General features: G+C 35.2%; 1 protein-coding gene across 25 annotated transcripts in view; it reads right to left on the reverse strand.

Annotated features, from left to right (window-relative positions):
• The window catches only part of PHTF2 (putative homeodomain transcription factor 2), a 202,633-nt gene that overhangs the window by 110,834 nt on the left and 73,678 nt on the right, over positions 1–18,121 (reverse strand). For 19 of the 25 annotated variants that reach the window (XM_070787220.1, XM_070787218.1, XM_070787219.1 and 16 more), the window contains 6 exons: positions 12,580–12,636; positions 12,252–12,263; positions 6,266–6,335; positions 5,540–5,698; positions 1,902–2,067; positions 828–992 (listed from right to left, as the gene is read on the reverse strand). In XM_070787220.1, coding sequence (XP_070643321.1) covers positions 828–992; positions 1,902–2,067; positions 5,540–5,698; positions 6,266–6,335; positions 12,252–12,263; positions 12,580–12,636 — 629 coding nt within the window. The remainder of the gene's footprint in view (positions 1–827; positions 993–1,901; positions 2,068–5,539; positions 5,699–6,265; positions 6,336–12,251; positions 12,264–12,579; positions 12,637–18,121) is intronic. The other 6 variants (XM_070787225.1, XM_070787227.1, XM_070787228.1 and 3 more) reach the window with 1 other exon arrangement.

Here is an 18,121-nt window from a genome sequence, read left to right on the forward strand (position 1 = left end):
TTTCTAGAAGACTAAGTGGTTGAAAAGTCAGAGAATCAACTTAATGCCACATTACTGCAAATTATTAAAATTTGTGAAAATTTCTCCCCAAATTACTATCAATAAGAATACGCTCAGGATATAACTGGTTAATTATATAATTAATTATATGCACTATAATTATATAGTGCATGATAAACTTTATCGTAAGAACACAATCACATTTGATAAAACAATGATACTAGCAGAGAAGTTACCAGAAGTGACTGAAAATAAGTTACCTGCAGTATCCCTTTTCTTGACTTATTAACTTGGCAATTTTCATCAGTTTTTATTATGGCACAAACTAAGTAAAAAACCCAAACTACAAAAAACAGAATCTTGTATTATAGTATATATTTTATTCTTTCAAGTAACAATACGTATACCTATATGTTTTATTTCAGATAATTTTATGTAATTGAGGCAAATTTTTTAAAAATGTCATACAACTCACATGGTATATTAACAAAGCCAATTTGTCCTACAGTGCTGATGAAGATTAAATAAGCAATTTAATAGAAATAAAATAGTACTTGAGAAATCACAAAAGAAACTAAGATAAATACTAAATATACTTTGATAGTATATTTTCATTCTCATACAGATGTATTTATACATATATATATCTCAGAGTGAATTTTATGGTCTCTATTTTTTCCATTATATATAGCTTTATAATTTATAAAAATAAAATCCACACTAGGACTATCATATTCAAAATCATTAGTACTCATTAATTAAGACTGTAGTACCAAAAAAGGGACAGTGCATTTCTAAGCCATAGAAAGTCTTGAATAAATACAAACCCTGATAAAAAGAATGCAGCATGCCAGAGATCTCTGAAGACAGCGCCAACACTGTAAGAGGTGCTTGTACCGTGGCTCTGAACTGCTCCCTCCTGTGTGTTATCTGTGGTACTAGAACCATCTCCTTCCCTATGTACTTCCAAATGGGCTGCTTTTCTTAATTTCCTTCATTAGAAGAGATTAACAGTGGAAGGTAACTTTAAAATTTAATAACCACTTTCTCGACAGTACATTTAAAAATTTGGAAAACATAAACACAGGAACTTGAATACACAGTAAAACTCAGGCTGATGCATAAAAGTTATGCCAAATATTAAGTACATATTCAAGACCAGTTTCTATAAATGTTAAGTTATTGTTTCTTGCTCATACTGACAAGTCAGTGGACACTAGGTTGTAAGGATAGCACTAGGCAGATTATTTACAGAAGTACCCCTTCCCTATTGGAATGCCACTTATTTGCAGATGAAGAAGAAAATTTAAATTGGAGAGATTTATAATCTATCTGTTCAGCAGTGCTACTTATCTAATTAGGTATTATTTATTTTTTAAATAAACAGCTTAAATCAATATTCCAAAACAGCAAATGTCACAATCTCTTAGCAACAATATTCAAAAGAGAAATTGTTCCCAAAGACCCTTAAAACAGAACTTCATTGTGCTAAGTGGCCAGTAAGACTTGCTATGCTTACTTCATCAAAGGGCAATATTAAACAGCTTCAAATGACATATAATAAATGGAATTTAGCTAAAAAATTTCCTTGACTTTGTTTTTGCCAAAGCATCTTTTAAGCACAAGGTTCTGTAATAGTGGAAATTATTAGCAATTCCAACTAACATATATTCCCTACAGTGATATCACATGCCTCAGCAATGAGCTTCAAGAAAGAAACCAAAAACGAACAGGTATGGGGTCTCAAAATGGCTCTGGAGCAAATAAAAGAAACTAAATTATTCAATAGCTGATTCTGACTGAAGCTCACTGTTTCAAGATAACATTTCATTCAAGTCAAGAACAATACTGGATTCCAATTACAGAAATCTACAAAAAGATCACTTTTAAACAGACAGTACCTTCTTCTTTTACCCCCTGTGCTTAGGGGAGGTTTGGGTGTTCTCGTTGAAACAATCTGGCAGTGCACAGTTCCTAGGAGCAGCATCAGCCATATTGGCTCAGTCACTTCCGTCAGAGGTATGCTATGTGGGCTAGAAGCGGAACAGAATAATACTATTGCGGCAACTACAAAAAGGGAAAGAAAAGACATTTAATTATAGATCTGATAGTCATGTCCTCAAAACTTTAAAAAAAAACTTTAAAAACTGTTCTAACATTGTTCTTTGCTAGATTATTTTTCTAAATTTAAATGAGTATAAAAGTTACTTCAGACAAGCTCTTCAAGACTTCTTTGCCCCTGGCTAATCATGCCATTCAGAAATAAACTCTTGGAACTAAGTAACAGCCAACGTGGCCTCTAAAGTCACACCTTAGCACTGCAATGAAAACTAGATACATATAAATCTAAAGGCATTCATTCCTGGTAAGATGACAGACACACCCTCCTTAAAGCAAAAGGGGGACATATAAAGAAATAATTAAAACCCCTGTAATGAACTGAATTGTGCCCTCCACCCTCATTCCGTATGTTAAAGTCCTGACCCCCAACATGATCATCTTAACAGATAGGGTCTATATGATGTAATGAAGGCTGAATAAAATCATAAGGGTAGGACCTTAATCCAAAAGGACCAGTGCTCCTATAAGAGCTAGAGGTACCAGAAATCTCTTTCAGCTCATGCACAGAATAAAGGCCATGTGAGGATACTGCAAGAAGGTAGCCATCTACAAGACAGGAAAAGAAACCTCTGACAGACACCAATCCTAACCGCACCTTGATCTTAGACTTCCAGCTGCCATAACCATGAGAATACAAATGTCTGTTGTTTAAGCCACTCAGTCTGTAGTATTTTATTATAGCAGCCTGAGCAGACTAACAGAATATCTATGACACATAAAAAAAGACATGTCAACTGGAGAGGTATGAAGGAATTCTAACACCTAATTCTCAAAAGTTAACTAACTCATAGAATAAGTAGTGGACTAAGTAAATAAAAGGGGAAAGGGCTACACAGGCAAACAGAGTTACCTCCAAAACATACAGGTTACCAAAAAAGGCACAGAATGTTTAAGAAACAGCACAGAACCAGTTTAGTTTGGTTAAAGTTGAGAAATTTAAGTGACTGACTGAAAAACTGGCTCTTTATCTTGAAAGCAAAGATAATTAAGATTTAGAACTTGAGTGGCTGGTTTAGATTTGTAATGTAAAAGGTAAATGTGTGTGTGTGTATGTTTAGTCACTAAGTCGTGTCTGACTCTTTTGTAACCCCATGGACTGTAGTCCCCAGGCTCCTCTGTCCATGGGACTTCCCAGGCAAGAATACTGGAGTGGATTGCCATTTCTTTCTCCAGGGGATCTTCCTGACCCAGAGATCAAATCCATGTCCCCTGAAAGGCAGGTGGATTCTTTATCACCAAGCCACCAGGGAAGCCCAAAAGGTAAATGGACAGAAAGTAAAAGACACAAGAGCTCTTGGCAGTCAGTGATCCAGGAGAGAAATGACATAAGCAATAAGTAGGATGAAGCTGAAAATACATAGTTGAGATATTTAAAAGGCATGTGACTGAAGTGAAAAACTGTAGCTATGTAAAACCCAGTCTGACTACACACAATTCTTTCTACTCTTCAGGACAAGAAGGTGGGAGAATGAGGACATAATTCAGAGCACTATACTCTGCTCAGTATGCAAAGAGGCAGAAGCACAGGGGTTTCTAAAGGCACTCAGATTGCTGAGGGTTTGTCTTATCATGGCTTTGTCACTGACTGTGTGACTTGAAACAGGTTAAGGCACTTTTTAAACTAAGCTTTACCACGGAAGACGTCAGTGGCCATCACTTATAAACACTAATAACGTTAAACTTTGGTTTGGAACTGAAAAATATCTGGTTTTCATGCTTAATCTAAGCTATGCTCCCTATTTAATTTAGGCAAGCCAATATGTGAATTTCAGCCACAATATACGACCTTCTAATTACACTGGAAACTTGTTTGTCCTCAAATACAATAAAGCAATAATATCAAAAAAGTACAAGGCACAGTAGTTACAATGAATGGTACTGAGTAATTATTACTCTAATAAGCAATTGCAATTTCTGACCACTTTAGAATAAAGTGTTCTCCTCTAGGTAAACTAGAAAACATTGCAGGATAACTTCAAGTTCACTCCCTCTTAAGTATATAAGATATATATATACATACGCTAAGTCGCTTCAGTCGTGCCCGACTCTGTGCGATCCCATAGACGGCAGCCCACCAGGCTCCCCCATTCCTGGGATTCTCCAGGCAATAACACTGGAGTGGGTTGCCATTTCCTTCTCCAATGCATGAAAGTGAAAAGTGAAAGTGAAGTCGCTCAGTTGTGTCCAACTCTTGGCGACCCCATGGACTGCAGCCTACCAGGCTCCTCCATCCATGGGATTTTCCAGGCAAGAGTACTGGAGTGGGGTGCCATTGCCTTCTCCATACACAAGCTTAAATAACCTAAATAAGTCTTTTGTTTTTATTGTTTTCATTTATTTAAAAGATATCTTTTAATTAGTGTTTTTTGATAGAAAGAAAGTGAAAGTCACTCAGTCATGTCCAACTCTTTGCGACCCCATGGACTGTACAATCCATGGAGTTCTCCAGGCCAGAATACTGGAGTGGGTAGGCTTTCCCTTCTTCAGGGGATCTTCCCAACCCAGGGATCAAACCCAAGTCTCCCACATTGCAAGCGGATTCTTTACCAGCTGAGCCATGAGGGAAGCCCCTTAGGAATACAATTGTGTTTAAAAATATATATATAAGATACTAAAAACATTAACAAGGTATCAACCAAATTAAAATTTTTGCTTTGTCAGAGTGATAAGAAATGTGAGCAATTTCTTCTTTTAGGCTGTAAATGCTCTAGAGTGTTGTGCGTTTTGCACTGTATACTGCTGCTGTGACTGTGCACTGGAACACTGCTGTGCTGGGATGCAACATTACAGAGCTGCGAAGCATGTGGTGCTGAAGTCAGACTGCTTAGACTTGAACCTGGACCGCCACACTTGCTGAGTATGTAACTTTGGACCTGCAGGTCCTTCAGGTCCCATTGTCTATAGGTTAGGCATACTAATAGTACCCATGCTTCACTGGATGGTTGTATTAAATGAGCATCTGTAACAAGCTCTTAGACATGGTACACAGAATTTTAACCCAGAATGAGAACAGTCTCAGAAAACAGTGATTAAGGGAAAAAAAAGAATACTGCTGAGAAAGGAAGAATGAACCCTAAGGCTTCATAAAAAAAGACTCGTGTGTCCATATATGTAGGGGTACATTTGGAAGAGATTCTGTAATTTTTAAAAATCCTCTCAATTTGTATTTTTCTTTAGCAATCCACACATTCAAATTATCATAAAATTATTTTGGAAAATAACTACTTTGCTTTCTTAAACATTTTTAATCCCAAACTATTTGTGTCTTATTAAATGAAGCATCACAATAAATTTTTTTCCATACTCAGTAGCAGTATATTTTAAAAATAACAAAGCCTTAGTAATCCTAACCAAAAAAAAAAAAAAAAAAAAATGCTGAAAGTTAAAAGCAAAATGCATTTCCTTCATTTAGTTGTACCTTGAAGAAGATAAAGGACTAGAAGCCAGAAAAAGATGACTTTTGATGTTACTTGTAACCACCACCGGAAGAAAAAGGGAAAAAATACAACTCGAACAATTCCCTTTCTAGTTAAAGAAGTCCACGGACTTTCGGGTTTTGCCTTAGCAAATGCAGACCCTAAGAAAAGTAATGCAAAATGAAAGACAACATTTATTATTTCTTAATTTCCTTAAAGAAAAAAATTTAAACATCTGAAGAACAATACAACATATTATTTCTTTTGTACTATGGGTGTCAACTGTCCAATTGTGGGTAGTAAACATTTTTAAAAAAATCACATATGCCTTTATATTGACTCAGGTACTTTGAAAAGAACTATTTTTAACTGAAATAACAGCAAAATTTCTCCTACATATTTTATAAATACAAGACAATTTTCAAATGTCAGTTTCAGTTAGGAATTAAAAATACCACTTTAATGTTTATAACAAGCTTCATAGTCTGCTAAGCAAATATGAGCTGCTTTTCTGTTACACTTATTAATTGGAATGATTTTTAGTGAGAGAAAAGACTAGTCAATGGTATTTAAAGGTCTCCACGCTCTCTTTTTTAATACTACTTCTATCTTCATTTAGCCTCACATTGCTTTTATTCCTGCAAACATATACATCTAACCCATTTTGAACTCTGTTGCTTCGAGGACAGTTTCTAATTTCATTAAATATTTGGTTATTCAAGACTCACCTCTTACAAGATCAACATCTATGAGGTCTGGTTTCACATGGGCTGTTTTCTTTGGTTTATTCCTTAACCCCTATAACATATTAAAAGTAGTATTGATAAGAGAGTAGATCTTTAAAGTTCTTATCACAAGAAAAAAAATATGTAAGTATGTATGGGGATAATTATTTAAACTAGACTTAAGTATGGGATCATTTCTCAATATATAAAAATATCGAATTACTATGTTTTACACCTGAAACTAATATGTTATATGTCGATTTTAACTCAGCAAAAAAGTAGTATTGAAATTCAACACATGTACATTTTTAATACCCAAAATCAATGCCTACAGATTTCGATTAAGAAGAAAAACTTTAATAGACAAAAACTAACACATATATTTGTGACAAACGGAACACAACAGTAGTGTAATAAATTTTATTATTTCCAAAAGAATAACTTTAGGGATGTATGTAACACATAGGGTCTGTTTATTACTAAAAGCGTAATTTTAAAACAAAGACTATCACCACCAATTTAGATGTACAGCCTGAGATGGTCCAGGAGACCGAGGTGGCCCTTGTTTTGCACAGGAAAGTGCTGAAGCTGCCTGGGAGAACAGTGGCCCTAAAGGGCCTTTAAGGTGTGATGCTGGAGGCAATGCTGAAGGAAGCAGTGGTCACAGAGCTGAGGACAGACAGCAATGCAGACTTCTTAGCAGATGCCAACATGTAGGGTGAGACCAGAGAGGACGATGCACATCTCAGGGTTGCTACTGTCTTCACATGCCAACCACTAACCAGACCACAATGCCACCTTATCACCTCATAACTTAGATGCCATGCCCCAGAGGAGGAGGAAGGAGAAAGCAGAAATCATGAAATCAATTAGTTTCAACTTGGAATTATTGAACTAAGATTAAGTTTCTGCATCAGTGTACTGAGTTAGAGTAGGAGTAGAGATCAAAATTGATGAAAAAAAAAACTATCAAAAAATAAATTATGCTTTATAACTTAAGACTAGGATGTTAAGAATTAGAGGAGCCCAGGCTAAACTCCTTGGAATCCAAGTGCTGAGAGATGACCTAGTGTTTCAAAGATTTGTTTATTGTTCCTTCAATTAACCAAGTACCTATAAAGTAAATCCTTTGTTTAGTCCTAATCTAAGTAATAATGACCCCTTAAAATAAAAATTTAATCAAGTAACATTTTTATCTGAAACAGAGAATAGGACATTTGAGCTCAAAATTAACTGAGATGTTTAAACCAAAAATGTACCCTGAAATCAAGATGCAATTAACCTCGGAACTCCTTCAAATAGTCTGTCCGTGTGAAGATGCAAACTACCCACAGATACAAAAACAAAAGAAAGAAAGGGTCAGAGTTGAAGACACAGCCATGATCATCTTACATGTAGTCAATACTGGTATTCATAGAGTCCATACCTGCAAGCTCACCTATATGGTAAAATTAATTTGTCCCTAAAATCAATATTTGCTGTGATCTTGCGGTCATTTGCAGACATACACAGTGAGAGTGGCAAACAATTTGAGTCACTCAATGTTCACATTCCCATCTGAGATCAAACAAGGCATCACTCTGCCTTCTTGTTTAGCTCTCTTGTTTCAGTTCCTTTTCACAATCTATTCAGCGTCAAATCTTGTGCTTTCTGTTGGTAATGTTGTGTTGAAATGGTCACTGAGATAGTGCTGACAGGTGATCTAGTGTCCCTAAGTGCATGAAGGCTGTGATGTGGCTCACTGAGAAAATGTGTTAGATAAGCTCTGTTCAGGCATGAGATGTTTCCTGTTAGTTCAGTGTTAATGAATCAACACCATATATTAAATAAGATGTCATTTAAACGAGGTTTTATATTGATTAGCTGACAACTGTTGTGACTAGGGGCTTGCAGGAACTTAATTCTATATTCCTCCTAAGAACAACAGTCAGTATTCACTAAATCAGCATTCACGGTGAGCTGAAAGAACATTAACTACTGCACATCACAAAAAACAACTATCTGTATGTCATTTCCCACTTTCATGTCATGACAGTGTCATTCATAGGCTGTAAATCACTCCCAATATTTTGCAAATTGGAAAGGTAAACTAGTAAAACATATTTAAACAAAAAATTCACTGATCAAACACTATTTAAATTTGGCATGAAGTTTATTATGCTATTTTACCTTCATTAGTGCCAATAAATTTGAAAACAATAACATATTTTCATTTACTTATATCTTTCATAAACTGCTTTTCTAGCACTTTGAAAATAACCTTACTGCTAATGTTTATAACAAATCTGAAGCCTAATTTACTGCTGTATACCTAAACTTTACCTCAAGACTGTTTTAAGAACTTCAAGTCCTTATAAGAGAAATAGTAAAGTATTTTGATTTATGCAATTATGTTGTTTTCAACATGCTTATTCTACTTGGCCTTTTAAATGTGATTAATTTCTTATTTTATATTTTATTAAAACATTTGGAACTATCATACACTGTAAAGTCATAGCATAATTTTGAGCTACAAAGTGAAATCATAGCATTGTAAAGTCACAGCACAGTTGACAATACCCTTCAAGGTAGCCTATCAGTATTTAAAGGGTTTAAAAAAAAGGATATAGAAAATTATTATTGATAAATCTTCTAACATTAGTGACTTTATTCACAAAAACAAAAGATATTAGTACCAAGGTCATGTATAACATGTGATTCTAATTAAGTAGATATTTTAAGTCGGACAACTTTAAATTGGTTTTGAGTAAACTACACTTACACAAAACAGCATAGCTTTCAGTACTAAAAAAAAATTATGAGCCTTCAAGAAGTTTAAGTGAACAAACGAAAAATGAAAACTAACTTAGTTTTAGCAAGATTTTTTAAACTACTGGTTTAACTAGAAAGTAAAAATAAGTACTATGAATACAATTGCCAAGAATTCAAATAATATATTCTTTATTGAATATATATTATTGAAATATATACTAACCACAGTTTTACTTTCTGGAAATCCTATTTAGTTTCGCCCATCCCTTTAATGACTTGAAACAACAGAGTTTGTTTTGTTGAAACTTTACAACGCTAGTGGGTACTAAAACAGGGAAATTCCATATTTACTTTTAAATTTGGGTCAAGGGGAACAGAAAACTATAGTTTTCAGTTATAATTTCTAAAATGTTTAAGAAAAAAATAACTTGCAATTTACAAGAGACTTTACACTTTAGCAATATCAGCTAGGGTCTTTATATAAAAACAATTTTCAAGAAATATATTTTCATGGTTTCCTTTAATTGTTGCTCACTGCTTTGACAGATAATAAAAGAACTAATTATATAAAAGGACAAAGTCAATACATTTGTAATGGTATTCTCTAAACACAACAGGTACAGTGTTTTTGTTTTTTTAATCAAGTATCAACATTAATACACCAGTTACACAACTTCTCTACCTTCCATAGAATAAATAACAAAATTATTTTACACTATAAATAGCTTGCTTTCAATAGAACGTTTAATAAGAATGGAATGTGCTTTGAGGCTTGTCAACAAATTGAGCCTTTTAATGCAAAATAACAAAAGTAAGTTTTAATTCTTCAGTTACTATTTCAAAGTATTATCTTTAAAAGGAAGACATATTTCAGAAACAAGTCATAAGTCTTAGCCTTCCCTAAGTTCATCCTGCCAGCACACCAAGTACCAACTGATATAATCCTCCCTTACTTTAGCTTCTATTTAGGCATTAAAATAGATCTATTAAAAATGAGGAGATTACATAAGTAAAACAGTAATTTGTCATGAGCACTTAAAGCTAAAAAACTGCACATAGACAGACAGACAGATTTGGGGAGGGGAGTTAATTTCAAAAACATCCAAGTGTGCCAACCGGTAACACAATTTCTTAAGGTAGTTAACATTTCCTGCCCAACAAGTTAAAGACTGTCAAAGAGCATTTTAAAGCATCTTAGTAGACCTCTCTGCTAATATTTTTTACTATCCCACCTCTTTGTGACATTCTCAGACTATTGTTTCGTGATCTCTCATTTCTCTTTCCTCCTTCACTTACATCTCTCTTTTTTTTTTTTAATAAACCTATCTGTTAAATCTTGTTTCCCAATGTTTTGTTCTCAGCTTTTTTCTCTCATCATTCAATGTAAAAATCCACTGAGTCCTATGGCCGTATCTGTATAATGTGTACCATATATAATCTACATAACACCCAGGCACACAACTTAGCGACTGAACAACAAAAAACCACCCACACATAGGTAGCTCTGCTGGCAATGCAGGAGACCCCGGTTTGATTCCTGGGCTGGGAAGATCCGCTGGAGAAGGGATAGGATACCCACTCCAGTATTCTTGGGCTTCCCTGGTGGTTCAGCTGGTAAAGAATCAATCTGAAATGCAGGAAACATGGGTTTGATCCCTGGGTTGGGAAGATACTCTGCAGAAGGGAAAGGCTACCCACTCCAGTATTCTGGCCTGAAGAATTCCAAGGACCATTCCATGGGGTCACAAAGGGTCAGACACAACTAAGACACTTTCACTTTCATACATATACACGTGGAGAATCTGCCTGCAATGTGAGAGATCCGGTTTGATCCCTGGGTCGGAAAGATTCCCTGAAGAAGGATATGGCAACTCACTCCAGTATTCTGGCCTGGAGAATTCTATGAACAGATGACTTAGGTGGGCTACAGTCCATGAGGTCACAAAGAGTTGGACACAACTGAACGACTTAACACACAGGTACATACATATACATATATACAGACATACATACTTTATATACTGAGGACTCCTCAATCTCTCTGCCAAGTACCCTGAATACTTCTAAAACAGAATTATGTATCTGCTCCTCTTCTAATATTTCCCACCATACTTAGTGCTGCCTTAGTGAAGTTGTTGAAATAGAAATCTAACCAGATAACCTTTTCTGCTTAAAATTCTTTCATGTCTCTTCCGTTGTTTTCTAGATTATGTCTAGACTCTTGGGTAAAGCAGTTAAGCCTCTTCAAGATCTGACTTCATTTTCCTTTCTTGTTTTTCTCCACATCACTCTAATTGCCTTCTTCCATCCAACCTATTACCCATCAAGTTCCTTGAGGATTCCTCAGTCAGTCATGCTCCTTCCATCCTGTTTATTTTCATAAGCTCTTCATTCTGTCTGGAATGTTTTCCTCATTCTCACTAATGTGTGTCAAACTCAACTCATGAGTCACTTCGTCTGTGAATCTTTCCTAACCTCACTAGCAGTGCTTCTCAAATTTGTACCCTAACAGAGAACTATACATCCCTCTCTCAACTGAATCTATCTCGTTTGTGTCATGTATCTCGTCTACATAATTATAGTATACTTTATCTTTTTTGTCCCCATGATTTAATCCTATATTCAAGACATAGCAAGTGCTCACTGCAACTTTGTTGACTGTATTAACTCTTCATGACAACAGTTCAAAGATTAAAACTGACAAATGGTAGAGTCTTGCTCTTTATTCTAGATGACTAAGTTTGTCTAAACACTAGATTTTTTTTTGACAGATTTTTAAGCAAATATAGACACGGGTTTTCAATTTAATGTAAACTTTTTGTACAAAATATAAAGCAACTAAAGTATCATTCTCTGGGCCAATATTAAGTTTAGCTCGTGCAGGAAAACACTGATTAGTATCATCTATGCAAATGAAAAATATAAATCTTATTACTGAAAAGGTGTGACTGCTGAGAAACAAAACAAATTTAGTTAAAAAATAGTTTTCATGCTAGCAAGGTAGCCTATGAGGATATCTTATCACTGTAAATGATTACATGTTCAAGAAGAAATTGCGAACTATAGAAACATTTTAATTAATGTTTTATTTTCCTAAATTCTTTCCAAAAATGACCAACTTTTCAGCGACTCTGTTTGCGTCCAAGTCATTGTTAGTAGCACCAAAAAGCAGATCTCGATTAAGCAGAGCAACGTTTGCACAGTATCACTCAGGCGGGAAAAATCCTGAAACACTTACCAGTTTAATAAACTGTACAGAGCAATGACAGCATCAAAAGGGAGGAAAAGTAAACTAGAAGTATAAGGTGACAAGTGAAAGGGGAAAAAAGCTGACAAAAAATAATCATTAGAAATTAAATTAAAACAAAACAGAAAGATGCTAAAGATCCCAAAAAGAAAAATCAGAGGTGAAGACACATGAATATACCATCATAAAAGACTTTACTTTGTTATATAAAAGTGTGGACAGAATGAGTACTATTAATTTGTACCTTAAAAGGTCTGCAGAAAGATATTAAATTAACTATGGTTAATAATTTATAGAATATACAAAATAAACTCGTTACCTTGATTTCTCTTTGTTCAACAGATTTTTCCCATATTTGTTGATCATATGCTCCAATCTATAAAAATAAAATAAAAACAGTACTACATTAAATGATCATTATTGGAGCCCATCCAACAAGTACAACTCTGTTGAATTACAAGCAACAAGTTGTCCATTCAACACAGATTAGACCCAGCTCTGTCTCATACTTCTGTACCAGTGCTGTATGGCAGTGGTTCTCAAAGAAAGCTTGTAGGACCAGCAGTTTTAGCACCATCTCAAAACTTGATAGAAATGCCAACTGTCTTCACCTCAGAATTACTGAATCAGAAATACGGATTTCATACTCAACAATCTGTTTTTAAAATCCCTCTAGATGATTTTGATACACTACTAAAGTTTATAAGCCTAGGGCAATGACCCTAGGGAATCTTTTATTTTAAACTAACATAACTGGTAAAGCCCTGGTATATTCAAGAAAAAACTCCCAAGTGACACACTCTTTATGGAGTTATTTTTAAAGAAAAAATATCAATATTATACAGAAGTAAAAATTGATAAGCAGGTAGACCACAATTATCCACTTAGATTAAGGTTTAAGTTGAAAAATAAAGTCAGAAAAGCAACTGAAGACACAGAGAAAGCATCAAGAAGTAGAATTCCTTGTAGCTTGTGCCTATTACTCTTACATGCTGGAAAGTTCTCTGAATATACCTTTATTTGGGCAGGATGAACAAACCATTCTTACTGTTCCTAACCAAGTTATTTTCTCTTGCCTCCTATTATCTCCAATTTCCACTCAATTTCCTATATTCAAGAGGACACTGAAATGGGTCAACAGCCTATAGTTTAATAAGAGTTTTCATTATGAGCATTAATTGAAAATTAGAATTCTGAGAAATTAAAATTACTTCAGATAATTACAATTTAGAGACTGGAGACAGTGACCAGAGACAGGCAAAGACATGAGTAAATTCAAGAAAGTATTTTCTGACTCACAAGATCTTTCTACCCACAAGTCCTCTTTTCTACCCATTCTTTTTAAAATCTCATTTCAAGAAACAACAAATTGATAAGCTGATAATATTTTAAAGATAGACATAAAGGAGGTTAAAAAAATATTAAATCATTTTTTAAAGGTGTGACTTTTACAAAGCCTTTTTAAAGATGTACATGCTTTTACACATTTTCTAGCAGAGAGAAAGAAATGCCCAGACATCCAGTCAGTACCTGGGGCTGTTCTGTAAGTACCCTTCATTTCTGTTATTCTCTCTTACATGTTAATCTTATTTATTCTAATTTCTCTGTTCCTTGAAATACTGTTCTTTTTCATCACTTTCCTGTGACTTGTTTCTTATTTTAAAAACCACTTTATGATATACTAATACCCTGCAAATTAAAATCCTTTAACATGTAGACCAAGTCACACATACTTAACCGAAACTGCCATCAGTCTCTATAAAGCATGATTATTAGGTCCTAGGTAAGCAATAACCGAATGGCTAGTCCTAATGGTAGTGCTGAACTGAGATGACTAGCTTCCCCTTACTCTCTTAAATTCTGAATTCAATCAATCATCTTTCTTAAAATTATAAAGGTGAGTATCAGAATATAGATTCCATAGGAGTAATTCTGCTCTAACATGATAATTCAGAATGACTGGGCTAATTCAATCAACATTTGTCTTTTTTAAATATGTAACTATTTCAGTGCACTGCATCCTCTTCAGTGAAACAATAACCAAAACCAATAAATAGTAGGTTTTGTTGTTATTGTTTAGTAGCTAGTGAGTAAGTGCTGAAAGTCGTTCAGTAGTGTCTGACTCTTTGCAACCCCATGGATTGTATGCAGCCTGTCAGGCTCCTCTATCCATGGAGCTCTCCAGGCAAGAATACTGGAGTGGGTAGCCGTTCCCTTTTTCAGGGGATCTTCCCAACCCAAGGATCAAACCCAGGTCACCCACACTGCAGGCGGATTCTTTACCATCTGAGCCACCAGGGAAACCCTAGTAGCTAAGTCACATAAAACTCTTTTGTACTATATACCATGACCCACCAGGCTCCTCTGCCCATGGGATTTCCCAGACACAGGTACCAATATGTTTAATAATTATTTTGGCAGTATTTTGTTTACAGGTACAAAACAATGCACTAGGCTCTCTTTAAAAAGAACTGTGGTGGTTTTTGTTTTCTGTTTTTTAAAGTAATTAATTTATTGGCTGTGCCATGCAGCATAAGAGATCTTAGTTCCCTGACTAGGGATGGATGTTAGTTCCCTGCAATGGACGCATGGAGTCTGACCATGCTTAACTTGATCACGAGGGGATCCAAGTGTTTTTATTTCAAGATGACTCGAGAATATGGGCATGGGAATATATACCCCACGGTTCTAAAGTCAGGGAAAATAATGCATGTACAACAGACCAACTCAAAAAAGCATGCCAGTACAACCACAGTATGCTACTAAACAGCTTCATATTTTAAAGGCGTAGAAAGTCTAATAAACCTTGCAGAAGCAGTGGTTAAAAGTGGAAAAGTTTTTTGAAGGCTGAAATTCTTGCAAACAGCAGAATGGTGATGTAGAATATTGCTATAAAAATATAAAAAAGAAAATGATGGCTTGTTTTACTGGGTAATCAACTTTTCTTCAAAGATTTCATGGATGAGAGGAGGCACAACTTTTGCTATAACAGAACACCTTGTGGGATCTTTTTTGTTGTTTTAAACCAGGTTTAAGTGTCATTTTCAATTACAAGCATTTAAATTTATCTAAAGTGGAAACATCAGTTCTCTTTTGTTTAGTTTTCATTTTGTTTTGAAAATAATACCAGAGCAGACCCTTTAGTTACATAAACAGACTGCCTCATTTATTGAAGAAAACTACGAGATAGGAGCCTTTAAAGCTAACCACAGGTGTTTCAGGAAATGCTCAGGGTTCTGCTTAGTAATATATAACGCCATTAACAAACTACCCTTACATATGAATTCAGGCTTAATTGTCTCTGAAAACTGCATCCTGGGATATGAGTATAGGACCTCAGAAGCATCATGAAACCAGGGTGGTGGCAGGGCACTAGAAGGGACAAGAAAGGAATTCAGAAGGGAAGACTCCTTTCTGACCTAAAGCCTCACTTTATTCCACCCTGAAATCTGGCAAGATAGAAGATTGGAACACATGCGGCTGGGGTCAAGCTTTTCCCTTGAAAGAAACATAATCTACGGTCAATCGTAACAGACCAAAAAGAGAAGTGAAACAAACTGAAGAGAAGAACGAACTTCTCAAGACTTAAGGTCATAGATCAAGAATAATTTGCAGAGCTGTGTACAAAAAAAAAAAAAAAAAACTTGACAAGTTTTCCAAAGGTTACATGCTATTTCTAACTCATACATACTACACAGACTTGACTAAATCACCTAACCTTGATAGCTGTTTCTCTTGTGTATTTATTTCTTCTACAAAAAAATTAAATGTCAAGGTCAAGTTCCAATACAGTTCTGTGAAAAATCAGGAAGACAATAACTACATTACATTTTAATACCATACAAAATATTAACAGAAGTTCAGTAGTAACACATGTCTAACAGAGACGGCATTTTAATCAGATAATATGTTCTTTAACTGAGAAATATGTAATATTTTGGCCACTTTCAAATTTTAGCTACCTCCTAACTGCCTAACTGCTCTCCCCTGACCTACAAGATGCCTCCACTGTTTGGGTGTTTAGAAAAGCACCTAACATTCAGTAGGAACAAAAGGATATATAGGCAAATAATGTTTTACTGGTGGACAAATACCTACATAATTAATGTATGAGTAGTTCCATGATTTTGACCATATTCTCCATGTGATGTTGTGCTTTAAGGAGGGAAAAACATTGCTTCTATTGTATTATAAGAGAGGACACAAATTCTGATTAACATTTGATGTGCAGCCAACAGTTTTATACATGTTAAGAAAGTAACATTCATTCTCTGGTGCCTGGCTACAAAAAGCAAATTTTATTAATGCTCTGATTATTACTCCCACAGATGCCCCGAACACCTTAAGCCTCTGCTGCTGCTGCTAAGTCACTTCAGTCGTGTCCGACTCTGTGCGACCCCATAGACGGCAGCCCACCAGGCTCCCCCATTCCTGGGATTCTCCAGGCAAGAACACTGGAGTGGGTTGCCATTTCCTTCTCCAATGCATGAAAGTGAAAAGTGAAAGTAAAGTCGCTCAGTCATGTCCGACTCTTGGCGACCATATGGACTGCAGCCCACCAGGCTCCTCCATCCATGGGATTTTCCAGGCAAGAGTACTGGAGTGGGGTGCCATCGCCTTCTCTGCCTTAAGACTCTAGTGTAATCTTATCCAACCAGAGCTAATCAGCAGTCAGCCTTTTTCACCAGGTCCCAGAAGACCAAACATTTTGCCCTCTATAGATGCATTCTGTATCTTCAACAAGAGGTCTTTTAATCTTATATGGATCATTTACAATACTCCCCATAATGACAGCAAGCATAATTCTAAATTTTCTCCTCACAGGCTTTAATTCCTACTCAGAACATAACACTCCTGGAAGCACTTTTAATCAATTATTTCAACTGCATCTAAGCCATATGATGCAAATGTTAAGATTGGTTTAAAAAAACAATTAAAAAATAAAGAAAATATTCGAGGGACCAGTGTCCTGAAAGTGGTTAAAAAAATAATTTTAAGGAAAAAAGGAGAAAAGAAATTGAGATATTATAATTTAGTAGTATCAAGCACACTAAAATTGAACTAACTGCTTTATGACATTCTGAAGACCTACTTATAAAAGGCAAATGGATGGAGCTAATTAACTACATTAAACATGTATATAAATATATAGAGAGAGCAGATATTTCAAAAAGATATATTAAAACCATTAATAGTATCTCTGGAAAGTACAGAAAAGAACAGCACTTTTACTTTCTGCTTTATATTCACTGATACTGTATCACTTTTTCTCCCTACAATGGATATGTGCTATTTTTATAAAGCAGGAGTCTAACACAGGTCTAGTGAACCACAAAGTAATTTGAATTGGTTATCTAAGAAACTAATACGTTTCTGTCAATGAATATTATCTTTGCAAGGAATCATCTACCTCTTCTTGTAATCATTCTAGTTTTTATTTTTCTATATACTGAGACAAAATAGGGAAGAGAAATAGAGGGGTGGGACAAGGAGAGGGAGAGGTGGGAGGGACAGTCAGGGATGGAGGGGAATGAGAGGAAAGAATTGGTAGGTAAAGAAAAAGACTGTCTTTGTCCAGGTGTCTGTCATTTGGCTCTGGCTTCTCCGGAAAAGAAATTATAATGAAAATGAAGGTATCGAGAATACAAATACTAAAAACTAGGTAATTAAATGGTGAAGTGGGAAATATGTACCAGTTATGATTCCAGAAAAGAAATACCTCTGAAAAACAATTTGAAAAGCTACTCTTGGGTGATCTGATTACTACTTAGGTCATCACATTCACAAGAACAGTGGATCAGATATCAGGAGGCTAAAGAGAAGGTGTTGTTTCAAAAATGTAGTTACCAACAGTTAATTAC

Source organism: Bos indicus, chromosome 4, assembly GCF_029378745.1.
Source record: "Bos indicus isolate NIAB-ARS_2022 breed Sahiwal x Tharparkar chromosome 4, NIAB-ARS_B.indTharparkar_mat_pri_1.0, whole genome shotgun sequence".
NCBI lineage: Eukaryota > Metazoa > Chordata > Mammalia > Artiodactyla > Bovidae > Bos > Bos indicus.